Source organism: Poecile atricapillus, chromosome 12 (assembly GCF_030490865.1).
Source record: "Poecile atricapillus isolate bPoeAtr1 chromosome 12, bPoeAtr1.hap1, whole genome shotgun sequence".
NCBI lineage: Eukaryota > Metazoa > Chordata > Aves > Passeriformes > Paridae > Poecile > Poecile atricapillus.
The window spans coordinates 1,309,465-1,332,328 of record NC_081260.1 but is presented as its reverse complement, the minus strand read 5'-3'; the positions used below and the strand labels follow the sequence as shown (position 1 = coordinate 1,332,328).

At 48.4% G+C, this 22,864-nt stretch overlaps 1 protein-coding gene across 1 annotated transcript; it reads left to right on the top strand.

The window, feature by feature from the left end:
- The first annotated feature begins 1,489 nt into the window (after window positions 1-1,489).
- On the top strand, window positions 1,490-21,721 carry LOC131583454 (SLAIN motif-containing protein-like). Its single transcript, XM_058847574.1, has 9 exons — window positions 1,490-1,566; window positions 4,291-4,979; window positions 12,789-12,922; window positions 14,361-14,510; window positions 16,838-16,978; window positions 17,497-17,802; window positions 19,586-19,723; window positions 19,803-20,112; window positions 20,701-21,721. The coding sequence occupies exons 2-9, from the start codon at window positions 4,306-4,308 to the stop codon at window positions 20,756-20,758; spliced, it is 1,911 nt and encodes a 636-aa protein (XP_058703557.1). The 5' UTR covers window positions 1,490-1,566; window positions 4,291-4,305; the 3' UTR covers window positions 20,759-21,721.
- The last annotated feature ends 1,143 nt before the right edge of the window (window positions 21,722-22,864 follow it).

Sequence of the window (22,864 nt, the reverse complement as noted above, 5' to 3'; positions counted from 1 at the left end):
GGTACAAAAATGAGATTCTGTTCAGAGCACGTGGCCTTGGTGACTGCCAAACATCCAACACTTCTTATCAGGAGGTGCCAGAGGCTGTGTGTGTGTCCAACACGCACATTTGGGAGGAGGATGTCAAAGAATGGTGCTAGTTTTATTGTTACCTGATAAAGCTGTCCTGAAGAAATGTTACACTCACCGAAGCTTTGGGAGATCCCAGCTAAGCTGTACTTTGTGCATTTTTCTGGATCTCACACACACAGGGAGATCTCACACCCCTTCCCTACTCAGCCCTCTTCCCCTAATTTTCCCCTTTTCCTTCACCTTTTCCTTCACTTCCTCACCTTTCTCCCTCCTTCCCTTTCCTCCCCCTCACTCACCCTTTCCCCCTTTTCCCCATTTACTTTTTGCCCCTTTTAAGCCTTTTCCTGCCACTCCTCCCTTTCCCTCACTGATCCCTACTCCCCTCATTCATCCCTTTTCCTCCTCACCTCCTTCCCGTCATCACTCCTTCATTTTCCCCTCATTAATCCCCTTTTTCCTCCTCTCACCCCTTTCCTCCCTCAGCTGCTCAATTTCCCTCTAATTCCCTCTTTGGTCCCTGACCCATTCCATCCCTCTTAATTCCCCCCTTTCACCCTCACTTACCCCCTTTCCGCCATCACTTACCCCTTCCCCTCTCCCTTTTCCCCATTCACCTTTCCCCTATTCCCCTTTTTAAACCTTTTCCCACCAATTCCCCCCCTTTTCCCCTCACTGATCCCCATTTCCCTCATCCATCCCTCTCCTCCCTCACGTCCAGACCCCCTCACTCGCCTCCTTCCCACCATCACTCCCCTTCATCCATCCCCTTTCCCCCGTTCTCACCGCCATTCCACCTCGCTTCCTTTTCCCCTCACTCGCCCCTTTATCCCTCACTCGCCCCTTTTCCCCTCACTCGCCCCTTTTCCCTTCACTCGCCCCTTTTTCCTTCACTCGCCCCTTTTCCCTTCCCTCGCCCCTTTCCCCTTCCCTCGCCCCTTTTCCCCTCACTCGCCCCTTTTCCCTTCACTCGTCCCTTTTCCCTTCCCTCGCCCCTTTTCCCTTCACTCGTCCCTTTTCCCTTCCCTCGCCCCTTTTCCCCTCACTCGCCCCTTTTTCCTTCACTCGCCCCTTTTCCCCTCACTCCCCCCTTTTCCCCTCACTCGCCCCTTTTCCCTTCACTCGCCCCTTTTCCCCTCGCTCGCCCCTTTCCTTTCACTCGCCCCTTTTCCTTTCACTCGCCCCTTTTCCCTTCACTCGCCCCTTTTCCCCTCGCTCGCCCCTTTCCTTTCACTCGCCCCTTTTCCTTTCACTCGCCCCTTTTCCCTTCACTCGCCCCTTTTCCCCTCACCGGGGCTGACCGCGCTCCCTCCCCGCCCGCCGCCGCCTGAGGCGGCCCCGCGCAGGCGCAGCGCCCCCATCCCCCGTTCCCCACACAGGGGCGGGGGCGGCGCCTCCCGCCGTTCGCGGGCCGGGCTGAGCCGCCGGAGAAAGGCGGCACCGGCACCGACCGACCTCCATCCGCCTGTGCGGCCGTCTGTCCATCCATCCATCCAGGTACCGTCCGATGGGGAAGGGGGTGCCCGCCGCGCTCGGCTCTGCCGCGCTCGGTGCGGACCGGCCGCGCCCGTGCCCCCCGCGGGGGTCGCGTCCGCCGGTGCCGCACAGCGCTCGCCCCCATCACGGCCATCGGAGCCCGCTCGGAGCGCTCCACACACCTTCAGCCCGTCCTTTACCTCACCCCCACGGCTCTCGGAGCTGCTCAGATCCCCCGGCCACCACAGCCCCCCGGCCTCTCAGAGCCCTCTCGCAGCGCTCATGGCCATCAGAGCCCCCGCAGCGTCCCCTGTAGCTCTCACAGCCCCATGGCCATCACTGCCCCACAGAACCGCCGCCCCCCGGGCCATCAGATCCCCAACACAGCCCCCTCAAAGCCTCCCCCCGGTTCTCAGAGCCTCCCCCAGAGCCTGCAACCCCACCAGCCCCATGGCCATTATCACCCCTAAGACCCCCCAGCCCCATCGCAGCCCCTTGCCAGCCCCTTTCCCCACCCTGGCCAGCCCCTCCAGCGGTGGGAGCCCTCGCAGCCCCCCGGCTCTCCGGGCCCCCGTGGCCCCGGCAGACCCCGGCCTGAGGGGACCGTTACCCTCGGTGAGACACCCGGATGTCTGCTCGGCAAACTCCGAATTATTGTCTCCGACCCGCTCACGGCTGCCGCCTTTTTGCCTTCTTCTAAACGTGTTTTATCTCTTTCCTTCCCACCCCCCCGTTACACAATGAAATTAACTTTCGCAGGTTTGTCTCTCTTCCCCCGCATGTCCTTGCTGGGGATTTTTTTTGGGGGGGGGTGGTTTTTAGGCTCAGTGGTTTTGGGGAAAGAGTGAAGGCTTTTCCGCTGCTCTTCCTCCTCTAGGTGTGTTTTTTGCTCACGTGAGGTTTTTCCCAGCTCTTCAGCCTTGGAAGGGAACCGATTTTTTGGGTGACCCTTAATTCCCCTCCTTGTGCCACTGTTTTGCTTGGACAGTGGCACTCCTAGAAGTCCCCTCTGGTGCATCCTCAGAGTTGCTGAGCTTTGGGATATCTCTGGAAATCACACTCCCCTTCCTCGGAGATCCCTTTGGAAATCACACCGTGTGGGTTTGTAGGAGTGGGAATCCACGCAAGGAGCTTTTTGAACCTGGCACATGGGTGGGACTGGGATTGCTTGGTAACTCCACAGTAAATTTTCTTTTCCCCAAGGCAGAGCTCTTTCAGCAGTGCTGCTCACAGGCACGGGTTTGGAATATGGAAAGTGCGCTCTGTTGCTCACAGCTCTTCCTAAGGGCTGTTTGTATTTTTTATTAACTCAAGTGGAAGTTGAAAAATTTACATCTTGCAGATAGAGGACCAAAATAATAATAATAATAAAAAATCAGGTAACAAAACCCCAGCAAAACAAAATGTATTTTTAAAGAAACGTGCCCAGCTATTGCTGTGACAAGTGCCTAAATAACAGCGAGATGCTGAGGTACCTATGGGGGTGTCTGTTTGTAACCTTGCTTTGTGTGACACTGAGTTTTTGTGGTTTCCTTTGCCCACTGGCACTTAAAAACAGACAACATTTTCAGGCAGCAACGGGAGGGGGAAGAACATCCACAGCCACAAAAAGCCAGGGTTTGATCGCAGTTGTAACAAGTGCATCAATTTTTAAACTTTGAATTGGCTGTGTTGACTCACTCCCTCTTCTGTCAGTCTGTTTGCCCTCCTTTTACAAAGCAGAGAGGATTTCTGACTTTTAACCTATTTTACTGCTCCGTGGACCGTTAATTAAGGGATTTTCAGTATTAGGGGTTTTCAGTGAAGAGTCAGTTTGGAAACGAATGTGCTCAATGAAACTGAAAACTCACGTAAATCAGTTGGAGGGAAAAAGCAGTGTTTGCTCATGTTGTAAAACTAGTGTGAAATGCACTTCATGGTTTTTTTGACCTAGTGGAATATGTAGTCATAAGTTGGGATATATTTTTTGATTTTTTTTTTTTTTGCTGTTTGCACCCCTCGCTTTTCACATGTGACAGGATAAGACACCAATAAAAACATGATTTTAAGCTTATTTTCACATAGCACAGTAACTGCAGTTCCTGTTGTTGCTTTGGTATAAGCTGATACAGAAATTTTTCCAAGTTTTTTTCTGCTTTTCCAGGATAAACCTGGTAATGACCAAAGGATGTTTTCACCATTTTCTTGACGCTGTTGTTGTCTGACGTCAGCACCTTGTTAATGATGTTTCCTGACTTTGCTCCATCAGTGCTTTTCTCAAGTGTTTTGTTGGTAAACAGATGGAAACTAAACTATTGTGGGGGATTAAATCAGCTTCCTTTTACTAAACTCATTGACAGCAGAACAGGTGCACATCCTTGCAGCTCAGAAAACAAGGAATTTTTGGGGCTTTGCAATGTTCAACCCTAATTTCAGTCGTTCTTTTTGGATTTGGATGAAATTCAGACACCTTCCACCGCAGCTGCTGAGCACAAACCAAACCTTCAGCTCCAAACATTCATTAGCTGTTAGAAGGGAAGGTTAAGTTTTTCTTAATGGAGTGGAGCTCAATGAGGTCATGGCATCAGCTCCAGCCTGAATTTGAGGTTATATTTAAAACATGATATTTTCTTCTTTGCAAGTGCACTTTTAAAATCCAAATACTGCTTCTTAACTCGATTAGCTGATGCTTATAAAAACCAGGATTTCCCGTGTCTTAGCTCCATTTGCCTGAAAACCTTTGTGTGTCTTTGCTGTGCCTTGCAGTGGGAGCCCTGGAGGATGGTGGTTCCCGGGAACGCGCCGCTGATCCAGCAGGACCCCGCTCTGGAGCCGGCCCTGGGCAGAGACGCCCCCGAGCACTCGGCCATGGGCCCGGAGCCCCCCGAGGACGTGGGGCCGGAGGTGAGGAAGCTGCGGGAGCTGGTCAGGAGGCTGGAGCTGGACAATCAGCACGCCAGGAGCAGGAGCAGCAGGACCCTGCTGGGGACAAACGTGCCGGGGGACATCCGTGCCGGGGTGGACAACCACGAGCCCGGCCTCAACGGGATGGAGATCAACAGCAGCATCAAGGCCCTGGCGGAGCAGCAGGAGTTGCAGCTGATGGCAGATCTGCACAGCCAGCTGAGCAAAATGAGGCAGGAGGAAGGAGAGAACAACTTCAGAAGAGCCCTGGATGCCCCGGTGCAGTACAGCTGCAAGAGTGTCCCCGAGGAGGTGTCTCCCCACGGGGAGCAGAGCCACAGCAATGGCCGGTGTCCCTCACCTGTGGGTACGAGTGACAGCTCTGAGCTCCTGGGCAGCCTGCTCATGGCAGGGATCCGCGCCCCCGCTGCAATCCATGGACAGATCCCCGGTGAAAAGGGCGCAGATCTAGAGGGGCTTCCGAGTCAGGCGGATCTGGATGAAGTCAAAGTGTTAGAACTGGAAAATTGCCCCGAGGAGGAGGATTGCTGGTAGGTATCCCCAGGCCTGGGGGAGAGGGACGTGCTGTGGTTAAGTGAGCAATTCCTTTAAAGCTACAAACTGATTTCTGTACAGGACTTGGATTTTTAGCAGCAAGAATGCAGTCCTCATTAGTGACTGTTCTTATTTTTATATCCATTGTGCCAGACCATTATTTTTTAAAAAATAAGTTTACCTGTAGGTGCTGTTTTTCCCCCCTTCCTTCCAGCCACTGCTGCAGCTTCCTTTCCCTCTAAGTTTAGTTATATATAGCACATGCAGATGAATGAATAATGGAGCTTTTAAACCTTGTACACAACTGTCAAATACCATATTTAAAATAAGAATTTCGCCAATAAGAATGCCTAGATCATCTGGAATTCGTGGCTTTTGCTAGGACCTGAGGAGACAAGCCATTCCCAGCTCCTGAAGGCTGTTTCTTTCCAGTTAAGCACCTCTTTTGTTCAGAGACATGAACTGAACCAGATCAATGATGTAATCCTTAACTGACCCGACTCTCTGGGACTCTCCCCTCCACCAGCAGCCTTGTTTGGAGCTTGTTTTGTAAATCAGCAGATTAACAGCCTTTGGAAGGGCAAGAGAAATGTAAAGCTAGAGTCTGATTCCAGCTCCTGCAATAGCTGGGACTTGGGATTTTACCCGGAGTTGTTAATTTGTAAGACCTGGGAGGAAAAGCCTCAGGGCTCTGCAAATTGGGTTTCAAATTTGTGTAGCCAGATTAATCTGGCAGCAAGGACAGGGCTGCTGAGCACAAACCAAACCTTCAGCTCCAAACATTCATTAGCTGTTAGAAGGGAAGGTTAAGTTTTTCTTAATGGAGTGGAGCTCAATGAGGTCATGGCATCAGCTCCAGCCTGAATTTGAGGTTATATTTAAAACATGATATTTTCTTCTTTGCAAGTGCACTTTTAAAATCCAAATACTGGTTCTAACTTGATCACTGGAACTCTTCAATATTCCTAGCCAGCATTTTGAGCAGATTTCTTATAAATAAATAAGGGAATGTATCTAACGAATTGCATATGGAAGACTGGCTTTATTATTTCTGTGTTAATGGAAGCAGCCAGGTTTATATTCACATTTATAGAGCCTGTGACAGGGGAGAGTCTTCAAATTCTGTTGAGTCTCAGAGGCTGAGATTCACTCAGGCAGGGGATGCTGCCCAGTGGAATCAGGAGAGATTCTGTGCCTGGGAGTTCAGTTCTTTGACCTTCCCTTCAGCTGGTGGCTGGTAACGCCCTTCTTTCCCAGGTACCCTTCAGTCTGCACCTTGCAGGATCCTTGTGGGTTTGTTTCCTCTGTTTCCTTGCCAGATTTGGTTGGAACAGGGTAACCTGTGCTCCCTGAGGAGCTGGGTAAGGGTGGTGATCCTGAGCCCTTGTGCAAGTGCTGTTCCTATAAATTATCTTTGATTGTGCTGCATCACTTCCATCTGTTCCCTTTTCCTCTTGTCAAACAAACCTGCTGAGACAGGAAGCTGCTTTTAGTGGTGGCTTCTTGTTCTGAAAGCGGGGAATGAATCCTGTGTACAATCAATAGTGCCTCTGCTTATTGCCAAATATCCCAAACTGTCTCCATAAACACATCCCACGTGTGTTTGTGCTTTCCCCCAGCAAGAACCAGAAAACTGCTTGGAGGGGAGGGAGGGTTTTCTTAAAACAAACAAAGAAACCCAACAAACGCTCCTTAATTCTCTGTGAGTTTAGGATCAGCTCTAACAAGGTGGCTTTGCTGATGGGGGGGAATTGAGGGCTGCCTGGAGTGAGCAAATCCAAAGGGAATAGCTGAGTGTATTGTGTATTTGCAATCCTTTTTAAAATACTGTGCATCCTTCTTCCCTGGAAGAAGGATGGAGTGGTCAGAGGGTTTCTTGCTGTTCTCTGCAGGTGCAGGTGGAGTCTCAATCCCTGCTCTATTTTGGAATTCCCCTCTTCATTGAGCTGGAACTTGCAGAAGTTTCTGTGCAGCTCCCCTGGTTCAGCAGCTCTGAGTGGTGTTTTGGAGCTGTGTTTGCAGTGACTGAGCTGTGTGAAACCCCACTCCCAGCTGCTGTAACTCTGCCCTGGGCTGCCTGGCCTCTGACTGCTCCCTCCGCTCCCTTTCTCAAATAGCTGCTCAAAATTGTAAATATCCTGGACACCAATCCCATGGAACTGGGCACTGAGGAGCTCAGTGGTGCTCACCTTGGACTCCAGCACAGGGCAGCTGTTTTGGGAAGGCTTTTATCCAAATTCCCCCTTACCCAGGGAACAGACCAGCCACTGATGGCATTACATTGCTTATGTTCCCCAGTGTTTGTCAGTCTGGGGTTTTTCCATGGGGTGAGGAGAAGAAGGAATCCCTGGCACTCAGGTGAATCCCTGAGTTGCTGCTCTCATTCCCAAAAGTCTCTCTCTCGACTGAAACTGGGTCATGCTGTGTTCACCTCAGAGCTCTCCTGCCTGAATCCGTGCTCAGCACAGCAAGTGGGGTGCCATTGAACTGGTGTTTGTAGGGAGCAGGAGCGTGGTTTGCTCTCAGAGATGACAGTGTGGGAGTTTCTGGGAATGTGAGTTTTCAGCCTTAGCTCTGTGACCAGTGACCTTCTCCTGTATTCATGTTTAAGACTTTTAATTCAGTGTACTGGAGGAAATCATTGCTGCTTGTACCACCAGAGACAGGGAGAGAAATTCTGGAGACATTCCAGCAGGTGAGGATGTGATGCTGCACAAAATCCAGGAGTTCTACCAGTGCAGCACCTTGTGCCTCTGACCTGGGGGAGAGCTTCACTTACAGGCTGTGTCTGTGTAATGCATTTAAACCCTTCTCAGGCTGGGTTGTAGTTCCCCTGTGATCTCTCCTTGTGACAGGGTGCTGCTGACAAGATCTGCACGGCTCAGAAACATCAATTTGCAAGGTCTTGTTTTCTCAGACTGGTCATTTTGTGAGGCATTTTTACCACTGTTGCATTAAATGATGCACAAGTGACTTCTCCAAAGCTTTCCTGACTGACTGGTTTGTGCTGGCTGCAGGTGGCCATGGGCTGGGTGACAATCTCTGGGTCCAGGAGCTGCTCCAGAACCCCAGTGCAGCTCTGTGGGAGCATCCCCAGCACTTCCCTCCATGGCTGAGCTGAGAAGCAGAACCTGCCAGGTGGTGACATCGCGTGCAGAGCTCAGCCTGGGAGGGAGAATTGCTTCAGAGGCCTTGGGAAGTGCTCCAGGCTGTGGCTGCTGCTCTTTACATTTCTGTAAAATGAGGGAAATGGCTCGGTGGCAGTGCCAGAGAGGTGGGGAGCAGCCTGCTGCTGCTGCTGCAGGAGCTGTGGACACCCAGCACCCCTCTGCAGCTGCACCCCAGTGCCCTGTGAGCACTGCACGGGCTGCTGGCTGGGTCAGGGGATTCATTTCATCTGAGCTTTAGAGCTGCTCTCACTTGGGGACTGATTTTTGGTGTTTTGTTCAGCAGGATTAGTCCCTAAACAGACACAAGAAAGTGTCTTTGCAGTGTCATTTTTTCCTCTCTTTGCAATTTCTTAGGAATAAAGCTCTGACCTCTCCTTGGGCTAACAGCAGAGTGTTTTTGTGTGGAGTGTTCTCCACAGGATTTTTCCCATTTTTTCCTTTTATGTTTCTGTCATTTCAGAACCTGAATAATATTGTTTCACGGTGGCTTTCTACCCCAGTCTCGTCTGTGTTAGGATTTCTGTTCGGCAGGAGTGTTTAGATTTGAGATTAGCACAGCACAAGCAGAGTACTAAATCTGAAAATCAGCTCTCTGAAGTCTGATATGTAAAGGAAAGGAAAATGAATGTATTACCTGTTTGAAATCCATGCTTTGGAGAGGAATTCAGCTGCCTTTTAGCACTTGAAGGAGGTGTATCTCATAAACCTGAATTGTTCTAAACACTTACAGCTACTTGAGGTCTCCTTCTCCTTGCTCTGTTGTATATAACTCAAAGGACTGAAAATCAGTGTTTGCCATTTTTGGAGCTGCTGCAGACACTGGTGCCAAGTGCTTTGGAAGATGGATAATAAACCCAGGCTGTGTCTTCCGAAATGGGCTTTGCTTTACGCTCAGTTTCATTTCCTAACACACTGGTTCTAGAGCCTTCTGCAGCCTGAATTCAGCTCTCATGATTTATAGATTTCTGCTGCAAATATTCTGTATGAGCAGGATCTAAAATTCTCAGGCTTGCACACTCAGAACCACTGTGATCTGTTATTCAGTGGTGAGGATGCTTTTTCTCAGTGCATTGTGCAAGTTGAGAAAAGTTGCTGTGTTTCCTGCATTCTTGGGGTTTGGGGTTTTTTTTTTAAGCAGGCATTTCAAAATCCAACAATACTTGCCATTAACTCCTGTAAATCCTTCTGTGACATTGATTCCATAAGGGAAATAATATCTCTGGAATATTCCTTGGTTTTAGTGCTCTGGATTATGTCAGAATAAAGTGCAGAGAGTATCACAAATTTATTTGTGAATGGCTACACCTTAATGGAAGAAAAATCCTTGTGGCACTGGGTCCTTCCCAGAGATGTTTGTCACAAAAATACTCTGTTTTACAGGGTAAACACAAACATTAATAAGCAGAAACTAAAGATACTTCATTGTCGAAGGGTTTCCTCTCTGAAACTGAAGAAAATCTCATTTGTATTTAATAATTTATACAACAAACCCCAAACACATCAAACTGGGAATATTTGCCCAAATGTTTACTCTGTGCATTTTGTATGAGGCCTTGTAAGTATCTAAATAAACTATTTTTATTTGCAATTTGACAAAAGGAAAACATTCAGAGACATTTAGGGAGAGGAAGGAACCGCAGGGTAAGGCTTGCTCCTGAGCAGGGCTTTGTTCAGCTCTGACTCTGGGCTGGCTCCTGCTTTCCCAGTGCTTCTGGGATTCAGTTAACCTGGCAAATCCAACAGCCTCAGAGGCTGAAAGTACCAGAAAGAAAAATTGTTTTTAAACAAAGCCAAGAGTTTTTAGCTTTTCACACTTCCCTTTTTCCAAGGTAAGGCTGTTTTAGCTCCCTGGATGTGAGGCTGGGTTAACTCAGCCTCTGATGGGTGATACTGGTCACTGGACTTTCCTGAGCCTAGGAAAAGGGGATTTCTGGCTCAATATGTCCAGAGAAATAATCACATTTACATATTTGAGGGGCTGATGCTTTTAGGTTAGTGCTGTGCCAGCACCTTGGGAGAAGTCAGGGTGCTGAGCCCTCCCCAAAGCTCCTGCAGAAGGAAAATGGGAACCCTGGTGCTGTGAAATCAAACCAGAATTCCTTTTTTTTGTTATTTTTTTTTAGGCTTGTCAGTGCTCTGAAGGATTGAGCTGTGTTCACTTAATTGGGTTTGGGGAAATTGTGAGAGCTTCTCTTGCCAAAGGATTTGTCAGCAGAAAAAAATGAGAGTCCTCTGATCCAGAGGACTCCACAGCTCTGCTCCATGTGGGAATGGCTCTGCCAAGCAAACAAGGGTTGCCATCCTCAGCTGGGATGGTCCTGGGGGGAAAAATCAGGGTGAGGAGCACGGCAGGAGCTGGGCAGAACAACTGCTGGAGCAGGCAGGATTCTCTGCCTTAACCTGGAATATGTGCAGAATATCCTGACCTGCCCTGAGGAGGCTGTTGGCCTCTTTTTTGTGTGATGGTTTTACTGCTCCTTTTGTGGTCTGAAGTGTACAATAAATCCAGGGAGAGGGAGCAGTGTGCTTCCTGGGTTTGATTGGATTTGAGTGCTTGTAATGCTCATTTATCCGTGCAGAAACGCAGCAGGATTTGCTGGGGGGTCTGCCCTGAGAGGTACCTTTGGAGAGTCAGGAATATTTGCATTCATTCCTCAGCATTTATTTTGTCAAAAACAAATTTGGATTTTTTTTATTTGCATGTGGATTTGTGCAAAGCTTGGTGGGGAGAAGATGTGTGAGTTGTGACTAAAGAGGCTGAGTCTGTTCCCTGAAAAAGATGGCTCTGGCCAGAGGCAGGGCTGGGAAGTCAGGAGGCAGAAAATTGGGAATAATGTCCTTCTCCAGGTAACAAAGAGTGTTTTGAGAGCTGCAGCATGCAGAGATTCTGCTTTCTGCATTCCATGTTATCCCTGCCAGGATCCAGGACGGGAGCCAGGGCAGTAGGTCAGGCAGACCTGTACAATATTTTAAATATCCCAGCTCTTGTTTATGTTGTGTCTTGGTCAGGTGTTGGTGTTACAGCCAGAGTAACACAGTGAGAGTCCCACAGTGTTTCTATGTATTTTAAACCTATTTTCAGGAATGAGTGGGATAATGACTGACATTCCTGCTGATTTGTTGTGGAAATCACTATTTTCTGGGTTGGATCTGAGCAGAAAGGCTCAGTGTTCCTTGCTGCAGGAGTGGCAAAAGTTGGGAGAGAGGAGGAGGCAACTGAGGCAGACATCCCTTGAAATCTTAACTCCACCCTCATGACCACTTGATGCTTAAATGTTGGATTTTGGCCTGGTGAAGGTGGAATCCTCTGGATACATCAGCTTTGGGAGCGCCATAAATGCTCAGATGTGGCTGTAGGTGGTTTGGTGGTGGCCAGGAGGGTTCTTTGTCACCTGTGAGCAGTTCCTGAGGTGAAGGAGCAGCAGGAGAGGGAGGTGCTGGTGGGAAAGCAGCACTTGTGTGAGTGTGTGCATGGGACAGCTCCTGCTGGGGTTCTCTGGTGCAGAGGGAGCAGCTGAAGGCTGGGCCAGCAGCTCAGCAGAGCCTCAGGGGAGGGGGAACCTGAGAGCCAAACCTGATGGCCACAAATCACAGAATCCCAGGAGGATTTGGGCTGGGAGGGACCCTAAAGACCATCAGGTTCCAGATCTAGGTCAAGGTCTCACTGCCTTCTGCACCAGGGTGTTCTCCAAGTGATGTGCCAGAATTAAAAACAGTTTCACGTTTGGATGTGCAAGGTTCAGATTCTTCTTTCCCCTTACAAGTTTTGAATGTGTTGCTGAACAGCAAAAACATTAAAAAAACAGGGAACTGCTTTTAGCTTTTAAAAAATACAAATGTGGGATGTGTAAATAAAATTCTGAAGTTGCTTTTAGATCAAAGGCTCTTCCAGCTTTGACCTCTCCTCAGAGGAATGTTCTGCTTTGGAAATCTGGTGGAGATGCTGCTTTACACCCAATCCCTTGTAAATAATCCAGGAGTTTAAGATGATTAAATCTGTCTATCCATAAGGCTAATCCTGGGTGTCCATGCAAAGCAATGGAGGTGTCAGAGATGTGGCAGACACTTAGGCTGGAGGAGAATTTTTCTGACATCACAGGGAAGATAAGGCACAGCCAGACTTCCTGCCTGTCTGGGAATGTCTGAATCCTCCAGTGATGGGACAGATTCCCTGGAATCTGGGAGTGCACCTTTGGGTGTCTCAGAGCTGCTGTGAGGACACAGCAGTGCTGAACAGGTGGAACATCCAGAGGGTTTGAAACAAAAGTGACAACTCCTGGAAGGAGATCACCCTGCAGCTCGAGTTAGGGGCACCTCACACCCTCACTGCCTCTGAGGGGGCTTTTTTTGGAAGAGGGGAGTGGAGAGAGACAGGTGAGTATTCCAACAACTTCATTTCCAGCTCAGGCTGGCACCTTGCCTTGCAGAGCTGTGGGTTTCTCTGTGAATCCACTGAATTTTCCTGTTGTGGCAGTAAATTTTCTTCCTGAGTCATAATACACAATTTAAACTTGAATTTTTAAATTTGGGTAACTGTCGGTTCCTGATGGCTACACTCTAGCAAATTCCACTTTGGTAGCTGTATGCTTTGAATTAACAAGCATTTCTTCCTGTCTCCTTTGAATCCTTGCAAAGGCTGTATGTGTCTCCAAGGAAATCCGTGGATGAGAAAACAGCCTCTCCTCTGAAGTGGTGCCGGCAGGTGCTGGACAATCCCAGCCCTGAGATTGAGGCTGCCTGCAGAACCCTCATCAACAGGCTGGACCAAGGTAGGGCAGCTGCAGCCTCTGCTGCTCTGGGGTCCCTGGCAAATCTCATTCTGAGCAGCAAAAGCCAGCTCAGTGTTGTCAGGCTCTTGAATTTTTAAGTTTTGTTAATATTTAAACATTTTTAAATGTAAGAAAGGTGTAGAGGAAAAAAATTTGATTGCTGGGGAGCAGGGAGAGAACCATGGAAAACTGTTCTTGCAGCTTCTTTGTGGAGAAGAGCTCCTGGTGCTGGGTGTTCCCTAGATCCTGGAGATGTGCTGCAGTCTCCTCTGTCCAGCTGGATTTGGGAAGCTCCAGACACAAAAGCTGTGTTTGAAAAAGTGCCATTTCTGAGAAAATCAATGTTTGGAAGCTCAGGGATATCCCTGAGCTGCTGGAATCCAACCCCAGCTGGGTCCCCACGCTGGTGTCTGAGGGTTTGTGGTGCCTGGGTTTGTCTCCATGGGAATGCAAGAATTCTGATTTCAGTTTAACCAGCAGTTTGAGCCCTGTGCTTTGGAGTCTGAGGTCACTGCTTTGGGGTGGTTTTGGTTGTCATTCTGACAGTGTTTGGCACTGCTTGAGATCTCAGGCTTCTCTTGAGTTTAACCTTGGCATTGCTGATTAGAGATAACTGAATAGACTTTGAGAACAAACTTCATTTGCTTTCATAAACCATCTGTGCTTAGAAATGTGAATGAAATCTCTTTGATTACCTCTCTTCTCTCTGAAATGTGTCGGGCTTCAGTTGTACTTAGTCTGACCTGGTAATATTTGTGGGAGAAATAAAAAAAAAACATGAATACGGTGAATCTTCATTATTTTCTTAGCTGATCTTCTCACAGTAGGGGGAACTGAGTTCTGTGGGCAGTTCAGCAGCCCCTCGAGTACCTCCAGATCATGGTAATTAATTTCCAGATCATGGTGAGTAATTTCCTCAGTGTTGTAGCGTCTCATTTCCACTCCAGTGAGGATGGGGCACTTGGTTTTGCCACCTGCCTTATTTTGGTTCATTTATGAACATGTGAGTGTGTGTGAGCTGAACAAATTTAATTGAAAGAGTTGTTTTTTATATTGGATTGGCATCATTTCTGTGGTTTAATACTGTCTTGGTTCCATCATAAAAACTCAGAACAACACACACGTAACAAAGTTCAGTGAGTTCTCTAAAATGAAGGGGTGTAGAAGTGGCAGATACTGATGGAAATAATCACCTGGGAAGCCAGCACTGGAACTTTGTGAAATGTATGATTTCTCAGGCTTGTCAGGAGTTACTCTTAGAATTCTCCAGAAGGGACAAAGCCAGTTAAAGGACACGAGTGGGGGACTGGGCACTGGTACCACCAAGTACCTCTGCTGCAGAATTTAACCCTGTTTGATACCTCTGTATCTTGATCTTGCTCTCTGTTTCCAAAATAATTTGCTAACCTTTGTGGCTTTTTTGTATTTTTCCTTCTAGCCAGTAGATGGAAAAACCTGTATTGCAGCCCCCTGGCATCTCCCAGCGCACATAACCTGAATTCCGAGGCAGGCTCCTGTAGCAATGCACTAAACTCTCCTGGGCACCTCAAATCGACTAACAAAGCACTACTAACCTGTGGCAGCTCAGGTATGGCATGGCACTGCAGCACTGGGCTCTTTAAAATGCAAGGAGGGTTAGGAATTGGCACAGGGAAAAGTTCTCATGGCCACTCGTGGTGTTTTCCCCTTTTTGTTTGCTCCCTTCCTCACCCAGGTTTCATTTGTGTGGGGGAAAGCCTCCTTGCATTCTAAATGTCCTGTAGTTATTTCTTGGTTTGGGTTTCTCTACTTTCTCTCTCTCTCTCTCTCTCTCTCTCTCTCTCTCTCTCTCTCTCTCTCTCTCTATATATATATATATATATATATATATATTTATGAATTGTACTCATTTTAAGTGGCTGAAAATAGAAAACAGCTGTTGGGGCAAAAATATATTACCCTTGAATAATGTTGTAAACTGTAGATGTGGTCTTTACAGAGTGACATGGATTTGGTTTTCTGGGGAAGGTTTCTCTTGGGGATATTGATTAACACAGAGAACAGAAAGCTGCCAAAGTCTCCAGGATAAAGCCTTCAATTGCCTGAGTGGGCAGCTAAAACAAAATACCAGAAGTTTTCCTTCAGCCTTGATTGTGTGTGGAGGAAGATTCCTACCTTAGAGGCAGCTCAGCCACAACTCTTGTTCCAGCCTGATAATGAAGCTGCTCCAAAATGCTTTGGCCTGGAGCCTCCCTGTGCCTGAGGAGCCAGGAACAGCCTTCCAGGAGCTGCATTTGTTATCCTTGGTGCAGCTCCTGCTGTTCCCAGCACAAAGGCTTTGCCTCTTGGCTCTCTTATCAAAGGACTCTTCCTTATTTGTTTGTTCTGCGTGGAAATTGCTAAAGCCTACTTTGCATGTTTCAAAACACAAAGCATGTTTAACAGTCTCTGCCTCCAAACTTGATGGTAAATGAACTTTTTTCCCCCCTCTAAAAGAAGAAGTGTTGCCTGTGGCTGTTTTCACAGGTGCAGGTTTGTTCTTGAGGTCTGGTTTTCTGCTATAAATAGAAATTAACACTTATCTCTGTTTTGCAAACAAAAGGATGCACCTAGGACTGAGGGTTTTTGCCAGCTGAGCTCTGCAAGGAAACATCTCTGAGGCAATTTCTTGTTTTTCATAGGAGACTGGGGGACAATCCAGGTGTCTGAGCACCTTTTCACTCAGAAACAGCTCCTGATGAGTAAAGCCAAAGTGTCTCTGGCTTCTGGAAGGTTCACTCTGCAAATGTTAAAAAGGTGAAATGTCAGGGCCAGGACAGGCTCTGTCCTTTCAGAGCATGAAGAGTTCGAGTTCACCTCAGGTGCCTCTCCCCTGTGCCTTGTGCAAGTGCTAACTTGAGTTTAAAGTTTCCTGTCAACCTGACTGACTCAAATCTTATTTTATTTTCAAGAAAAAACAGCTTTCCTACCCTTCAAATGGAAAATGTTTAACGGGGACTTCCCTTGAAATCCAAACCAACCCCTCTGACAAAACCCAGGTGTGGTTTCTGTTTGAAAACAATCACCAGCTCAGCTTCACTGATGGAAGAAGGAGCAGTTTTTCCCCCTCCTTGGCTATTTTTAACTAGACCTGCAGTTTGAAATGCAACAGCCAAACTAAACAAAGTTTTGCCTTTTAGAAAGCTGGTCTCCAGCTGGATTTTTAATCAGTGTTGAGGGTGCTGTTAATTAGAGCAGGAAACCTGTGCTTGTTCATGACACCACATCCTACAGGTGCAAGCCCTGCTCAGGACGGATTTATTTCAACTCTTACACTCTTTTCCTGACACCAGGAGGAAAGAAATGGGATTTTATTGTGGAATATCTTGACTTGGAGTGTGTATTTGTGGAGCATACACCCAGATGCACCTTTAAGGTACAGCCACACTTCTCTCACTGTATTTTTTAAGCATCCTGAAGCTCACTGCAGTTTTCCTGCCATGTTCTGAGAAGATTTGAAGGCAGGGCACCTCCTGAATACTCAACAGTGATGTTAAAATAAACCATTTCCCAGCAAAATTGAGCAGCCCTTTCAAACTGCGATCAAACCCAGCCAGGCAGGGAAAAGCAGCAGGTTCCCAACATTCTTTCTTCATTGAAATGCTTGGAAGAGAGAAGTAACTGTTGACATGGAAAACACAGGTGTGAAGTTCAGGTGAAAAATGTATTTGTTACATGGGCACTGACCAAGCTGCTTCTTGCCAGTCAGCCTCACATTCCTTGTTTGCAAAGCACCTGAGAACCACAGGTTAAAAACTGAGCGTTGGAATTTCCAAATCCTCACTTCTCACAGCTGGACCTGAAGCTGCCAGCTGCACTGCAGAGCTCCTGGGAGAGATCCCTGCTGTTCCTGGTGGGTTTGTGAGTGTCTGACGGGGTTTGTGTCCCTCTCCCCAGGGTACCTGAGCATGCACTCGGCCCTGAGCTCCCAGTCCTCGGTGGACAGCGAGCTGAGCACCTCGGATGACTCCATCTCCATGGGCTACAAACTGCAGGACCTCACCGATGTCCAGGTCATGGCACGGCTGCAGGAAGAGAGTAAGTTTTGTGTGTGTTTGTTTAGGGGGGTTGGGGCTTTATTTGATTCAGTTTTTTAAGTTGTTTATATATTGTCAAGCAGGAAAACTTCAATAAAGGCATAGGCTGGTGAGCAGCTGTAGATAACCCAGGTGCCACCCAGGCAGGTGTGCTTTCAAGGGAAGGCAGGCTTGAAATATTTGTTTCCAACTTTGAAATGCTGCTGGGTGCAGAAGGAATTAAACTAAAAGATTTAACCTGCAAATGAGACCCCCATACCTGTAAGTTAGACTGCTATACCTGCTTAACCCGCTGGAGCTTGATGGCAATGTCCACAGTCTCAGTGGGATTAGGGAGCGTCCCCTGCACGCGTTAATTAAGCAGTGCCGTAATTAACCAGCGCTGAGCAGGTGACGCTGTCCCAGCTGCCGGATTTCGGAGGGGACAGGCATTACCCTGCCCCTCCCTCCGGTGTGCACACTCGTCTCCCTTTGTGCTGGGGTGTCGCCTCGCTGCCCGTGTCCCCCGCGTGTCCCCAGGCCTGCGGCAGGACTGCGCCTCCAGCTCGGCCTCCGTGTCCCGGCGCAGCTCCAGCGCCTCGCTGCACTCCCTGCGCCGCGGCACCTACAGCGACCAGGAGTTCGACACCTACAGCCTGGAGGATGAGGATGACTGCGAGTGCTCCGTGTCGCTGCGCAGCGCCCAGCGCTACTCGCCCTCCCCGCGGGGCTCTCCGCGCTGCCAGTCCCCGTCCGGAGCCGAGCTGGGCCGGGCGCGGCTGCGAGCCCCGCGCCGGGCGCTGCAGAGCCCCGGGCAGCAGCGCCTCAAGTACGCCAACAGCGAAGGTAAGGCAGCTCCGGACACCGCGACAGGGCTGCTGGGCTTTGTGGGGAAAGCTTCTTGGAAAGCGACCCTTATTGTGGGTTTTTTACACCTTTATGGAGGAGTGAGAGCGTTTTTGCGCTGTTTACTAGGTGTTAGTGGTTACAGGACTGTAGGTGACAAGGGGTTTTTAAAGGTTCACTAGTTAATAAATGAATGCTGTAAAAGGATGGTTTTACTTTTACGCTAACAGTTCGTTATATATTTATTATATATATATATAATATAATTTTTATTATATATTATTTATATATTTATTCTTATGTTTATTATATATTTTATATTATTATATATTACCATATAATAATATTATAATTATATTAATATTACAACCATATTAATATTATGGCTATATTAATATTATTATTATATTAATATTATATATTATTATATATATATTATTATATATTTTCTATAATGATGTGATAGTTTGGCAACAAACTATAATAAATATAAAATATTATTTAGCCAAAACTTATGTAATAATAATAACAATAATAATACATATAATACATTAATAATGCATATTCTATATTATGTAACTATATATAATTATCTATTATGTAATTTATATATTATACAATTATATTTATTATATATAATTATCTAATATTATATATTAAATATATTATCCTGTGTATATGACCTTATATATCATATATAATGTATATAATATACATTATATATGTGTTATTATATATTTGTTATATATGCATATATAATGTATGTGTTATATTATATGTATTACGTTGCAGTTTAGACATTTTTAACTAATTATCTAATGACACAAAATTACTTGTTATACTTTAAACTTTTTATTATTTTTAGAACTCCTATGTTTTGACTTTTAAACTTTTTATAACCTAATGTTTTTCTATTTAAACTTACGTTCTTGCTTATGCTTCTAAATGTGGAAGCTTTCTCTAAGGGCTCAGGTGAAACTTTGTGTCTAAGCTCGCATTTACAAGATTTTGAGAGCTTTCTGTGCTTGGAATTCCCAAACTGGTGGTGCTGGATGGATGGAGAGCAGGGTGCTGGATGGAGAGAGCAGGGTGCTGGATGGATGGAGAGCAGGGTGCTGGATGGGGAGAGCAGGGTGCTGGATGGATGGAGAGCAGGGTGCTGGATGGATGGAGCAGGGTGCTGGATGGAGCAGGGTGGCCACAGGAGCAGGGCAGGGATTGTCCCCTGTGCTGGGCACACCTTGAGTGCTGTGCAGTTCTGAGTCCTCCCTACAGGAAGGATGATTTGAGGGGCTGGAGTGTGGCCAGAGGGGGGAATGGGGCTGGAGCAGCAGGAGTGGCTGAGGGAGCTGCAGTTCAGTCTGGAGAAGAGCAGGCTCAGAGGGACCCTGGCTGCTCCCCACAGCTCCTGGCAGGAGGCTGCGGCCATGTCCCAGTCTGCTCTGCCATGTCCCGAGTGAAAGAGGAGATGCCTCAAGCTGCACCAGGGGAGGTGCAGGTTATGTGTTAGAAACAATTGTTTCCCTACACGAGTGCAGTGGGGAGGTGATGGGGTCACCCTCTCTGGCTGTGGCTCTTGGGGCTGTGGCTCAGGGGTGATCGTGGTGCCGCTGGGGTGATGGGACGATCTCGGGGGTCTCTTCCAACCTCGTTGTCCCGTGATTTCGGGATCACCACTGTTCACTGGAAGCTAAGAACCAGCTGCAGGCTGCTTTTAAGTGCAGGGCTTTTTGCAGAGAGCCTTAAGGCAGCAGCAGGGGGCTGAGGCTGTGTTTGCTTTCAGAGGAGCTGAGGCACAGCATGCCCAACCTGGCCCGCAGCAGCCTCCGCACGCTCGAGGCCGTGCGCAGCAGCCGCAGCCTGGAGTCCGACCTGCAGGTGCCCAGCAGCCGCATTCCCAGGACTCAGCAGCGGTCAGCAGGTCAGTACCACACCTCCCACATGCCTCCATCCCCTTCTCTCTTTAGCCAGCCCTCAGAGGTGCTCTGCTGTCCCTGCAGGTCTGACTCCCAGCAAGCTCAGGTATTCCTCGGGGCCGGCTCAGTCCCCGCTCACGGCGCGCCAGCCCGGCAAGGCGGCCTCGGGAGCCGGCTCCCTGCTGGCCGGCAGGCAGGTGGGGAAGCCCTGCGGCTACACGGCTCCCGTGGCCCCGGCCCGCAAGCCCCAGCTGCACACGGGCTCTCCCAGCAGCAGTTGCACTTCCAGAAGCAGCAGCATGGTGACCGTGGGCAAAGGCTCTGCCCTGAAGGCGCGGCCGGCCGTGGCAGGGGTGGCCGTGCCCAAGGGAAAGGCAACGGCCCCATCCAGGAGGTGAGTGGGGCTTCAAACCTGGCCACTGCAGGAGCTGCATGCAGCAGCAGGGTGAGAGCAGAGCACAGGGACTGCTGTCACAACACTCACAGTTTATATTCTTGTTGATGGTTTTTTAACAGCTACAGTTCAGACTTTCCTGATTGAGGGAGATGAAATTGATTCACATTTGTTATTATGATATGACTGATACCAGACTAATAAGCAACCAGTGCATGATGATCTTTAATCTCCCATTGGAGCCATACGTTGAAATGCATCTACTTACTTTAAAAACATGAAAAAGGGAATTTCTGATCTCCTAATTTATATCAGTGATTATTTTTCATGTCTTCAGTTATGTTTGCGTGGAAAAATATTTCTCTTAAACCCAGTCATGGGCTGAAGTCCCAACAGTGTTACTTTGGCAGATATCATTGTTTAAGCATTCAGTAACAGCCACTGAATTTCCTTAAAGTGCCTCAAATCAGTGTTGCTGGTGTGACAGCAGCTCTTCAGCCATGGCAGGGAGATGTTGCTAACCCGAACCTGTGTGCACTGCAGGGCTTTGGCTGGAGCTGTCCCTGAGGTGCTGTTCTGTCCCCCCAGGTTCCTCCAGGCAGCACAGACCCCCGAGGACGACTCCTGGAAGGATGGGTGCTACTGACTCCCCAGAAGAGCTTTGTGGAGCAGATCCCAGCTGGCTGGGCATGACCTCCCTGGGAAAGGCCCTGTGCCCCTGTCCCTGCAGACTGCTGTACATATCCCTCACTCCGTGCTCTCCACACCACCCACCTCCCTCTGCTCTGCTCTGCCAGGGCTGGGACACACAGTTCCCGGCCTTCACTCTACCCTGAGTCTTCCCAGGAAGACTGGAAAAGCCTTATTTCATCCCCAGCCCAGCTGCAGCCCTGGGGAAGGTGTGTCACCATCCCCTCCCAGGGGTGCTGCAGAGCTGGGGGTGTCCTCTCTGTGCCAGAAGCAGCTCTGAGCTGTGGCAGAGCTCGTGGAGAGTAGAAATAGTGACATAGGTGTTAGAGGTGAGACTTTCTAAACCCAACCTGATGTACTCTAATATTTGTCTGGAATTCAACCGGGTTTGGTTTGTTTTTTTTTTTTGTTTTTTTTGTTTTTTTTTAATTCTGTATAGAATGTATTTCTGCTACTTTTTATTGTTTGGTCTAGAGCTGCAGCAGGTTTTTATAACTGTAGAACACTCTGAGCTGTTTTATCCAGGTGTCAGCACAGGTCACGAGGAGCAGTACACAATATTTGTGTGGGGTGTGAACAGGCAGGGACAGGGATGCCAGTTAAAAACTGCTGGGCACCAGCACCTTCTTAACCTCAGCTGAGTGAGTTCAACACACTTACGAGTAAACTTTTTAAAAATCACCTTCCCTCACACTTTGTCTTGAAGTGTTGGAGCTCTCAGCTGGTTCCCAACTGCCCTGACTTTTGTAGAAGTTTTCTACCGTCTCTTAAGGATTCTGTTCGAGTGTCCTTTTCCTCAGCAAGTGCTGGATGCTACAAATACAGTCTTAGTCCAGGAAATATGCACTGATAGCAATGTTCTCCCTGCCATCAATGTGACTTTGATAGTGTAGTTTAATAAAATGTTATGGTGCTGAAATATATCTGCTTTATTCCAACAGTGAGTTTTGGGGGCCTCTCCTGACAGAAAAAAGCTCTGCAAGGATAAGCAGGGCTCCAGTAAAGTCTGGTAGGAAGCAAGGAGTGAGATTCACCTTTAATTCCTCGGAGGTCAGAAGGACAAGGTGGGTGTTAGGAAGTCAGAAATCCCCAGCAGTCAGTGTGTGTGAAACATCCACCCGTGGCCAAAGCCAGGAAGCAGCACGGGGGCAGTTCCTGCTCTGCAGAGATCTCTTGTGAGCCAGGGACAGAGGAAGAGAGTTGGCCCTGCAGTGAGGGGCCCAGGAGTGTCCTGGGCCAGGGCTGGCACCAGCAGCACCCACAGGGCAGGGAAGGGGCCCAGGGGGCTCAGCTGGAGCTGCTACTCCGTCCCTGGCTGTCACCCCCTCCCCAGAGGGACACGATTGACTTCAGAAGCTTCTCCCACCCTGACAGAGCTCAGTGAGGTCCCAGCACTGCCCTGCTGAGGCTCTCCCCTGGTGCAGAACTTGCTTTTCTGAGCCCTCTCCCTGCAGGCACAGCTGGACCCTCACCCTGCTCTTCCCAGGACACTGAAAGGTGAAAGAGCAGCAACATCTGATTTCTGTGTTACTGGAGGCTTCTCCACTTGTCTTTTCCTGTATTCCAAAGGGGATTTTCCAGGCTCTGCCTTTTTCTGCCCACCTGAGTCAAGAGCTGCTGCTCTTTCATGGATATTTAACAGTAGGTAAAGAACACAAACTGCCTGAAAGAGTCAGATGTGAGCGAGTTGGAGGCAACATCCCAGTTAAAGCCTCTGGGGCAGCTGGGGTTGTTTCTGTGGTTTTCCAGGCTGAGCAGAGCAGCAGGAAGGTGCTGAGGTTGGATTCTGCTGGGATTCCCAGGCGTTTCCAGTACAAACCTGATGCTGGCAGGCACTTGGGAGAGGCTGTTCCCCCTCAGGAGGGAGCACAGCACAGCTCTGTCAGAACCATCACACTCAGCAGCTGTTAATTTAATTTTATCCTTTCATTTTTCTGAGCTGTTCTCACACCAAGTGATCTCCCTTCAGCTCCCAATGTTCTCCATCATCCCAAACCCTGGCTGATGCTATTAAACTGCAGCTTTGCCTCAAACTGAGATACCAACTCCAACAGTTCCTGCA

What these genes read in the sequence shown, in the direction of transcription:
- LOC131583454 (XM_058847574.1), top strand. Translation starts at nt 4,306, where the DNA reads ATGGTGGTTCCCGGGAACGCGCCGCTGATCCAGCAGGACCCCGCTCTG. An exon ending in CCCGAGGAGGAGGATTGCTG is followed by an intron (nt 4,980 to 12,788) that starts GTAGGTATCCCC and finishes ATCCTTGCAAAG; the next exon opens with GCTGTATGTGTCTCCAAGGA. An exon ending in GCAACGGCCCCATCCAGGAG is followed by an intron (nt 20,113 to 20,700) that starts GTGAGTGGGGCT and finishes CTGTCCCCCCAG; the next exon opens with GTTCCTCCAGGCAGCACAGA.